The 1,076-nt window shown below is 42.1% G+C and overlaps 1 protein-coding gene across 1 annotated transcript in view; it reads right to left on the reverse strand.

The window, feature by feature from the left end:
• Positions 1-864, reverse strand: part of LOC141103934 (E3 SUMO-protein ligase ZBED1-like) — a 2,359-nt gene extending 1,495 nt beyond the window's left edge. Inside the window, exon 1 of the mRNA XM_073594022.1 lies at positions 1-864. This exon is cut by the window's left edge and continues 638 nt beyond it. Within this exon, the coding sequence (XP_073450123.1) occupies positions 1-826 (826 nt within the window). The 5' untranslated portion in view covers positions 827-864.
• Positions 865-1,076: the final 212 nt, after the last annotated feature.

Genomic DNA, 1,076 nt, shown 5'->3' on the forward strand with positions numbered 1-1,076 from the left:
TTAGTGTATGGGCGAAGCATTTCACATGGGGAAATTTGCCAACTTGAGCTGCAACAATCATGTTTGACGCGTTGTCGGTCACAAGCACTACAGATTTATCGGACAGTTGCCATTCTTCCACAACACGAGACAGTAGCTCTGCCAGATGAGCACCTGTGTGAGACTCATAAATGGCTCTCGTTTGCAGCACATGCGACAAGATCTTCCACTCCTTAACGTAATGTGCTGTTATTGTAACATAAGACTCTGTCGTGACTGAAGTCCATGAATCACACGTTATTGCGACTCGACTTGCTTGGCTCATTGACGCAATTATCTGAGCTTTAGTTTCGTGGTAGAGTGCAGGTATAACATTTTCTGTAAAGTGACTTCGTGATGGGATCTTGTAACGCGGCTCTATCGTCTTCAACAGGTAGCGAAACCCAGTGTTCTCCACAACAGAGTAAGGGCGAAGGTCCTTAGCTATGAAAGCTGCCACAGCTTTTGTTATTCTCTTCCCCTTTTCAGAGTTGGGCGGCAAAGTTGAGAGTATTGCATCAATTCTTGGCTGAGCTCGGTCTATTGACTTGGCGGCATTGGTGGTGGTGGTGGTGGCAGGTGTTAGCATCTCTGAGTGAAAACGGCTAGCGTGGTTTCTCATATTAGTAGTATTCCCTAGATATTTAATTTTTGTGTGACAGGCTTTACACACGGTGTATGACTTGTCCAATTCAAGCTTCCCATTTGTTTGTTCATGTTCATAAAAGCCAAAATGTGCCCAGATGTTTGCTTTTAAAAAGCTAGGTGCATTTTTTATCTCTCGGTCTTTTTGGTCTCCTTCTGCCATTTTTTTTTACTAGTCTAGCAGCAGTAGCATGCCATGTAATTGTTGTGACAGGGGTGATGACGAGAATGTTGTCTACTACAAACTCTGTCAGTAAGTATTAAAAGAAGAAGAAGAAAAAAAAAAAAGTGATTAAACCTAAAGCCTGCCACGAGATCATCACCATAAAAGTGTAACAAGTGTATGTAATTGTATTTGATAATGTTAAACAAATAGTTGCTACAAAATCCTTATTCTACCCCACACGCCGTCA

This window comes from Aquarana catesbeiana, linkage group LG01, assembly GCF_042186555.1.
Source record: "Aquarana catesbeiana isolate 2022-GZ linkage group LG01, ASM4218655v1, whole genome shotgun sequence".
Classification (NCBI taxonomy): Eukaryota; Metazoa; Chordata; class Amphibia; order Anura; family Ranidae; genus Aquarana; species Aquarana catesbeiana.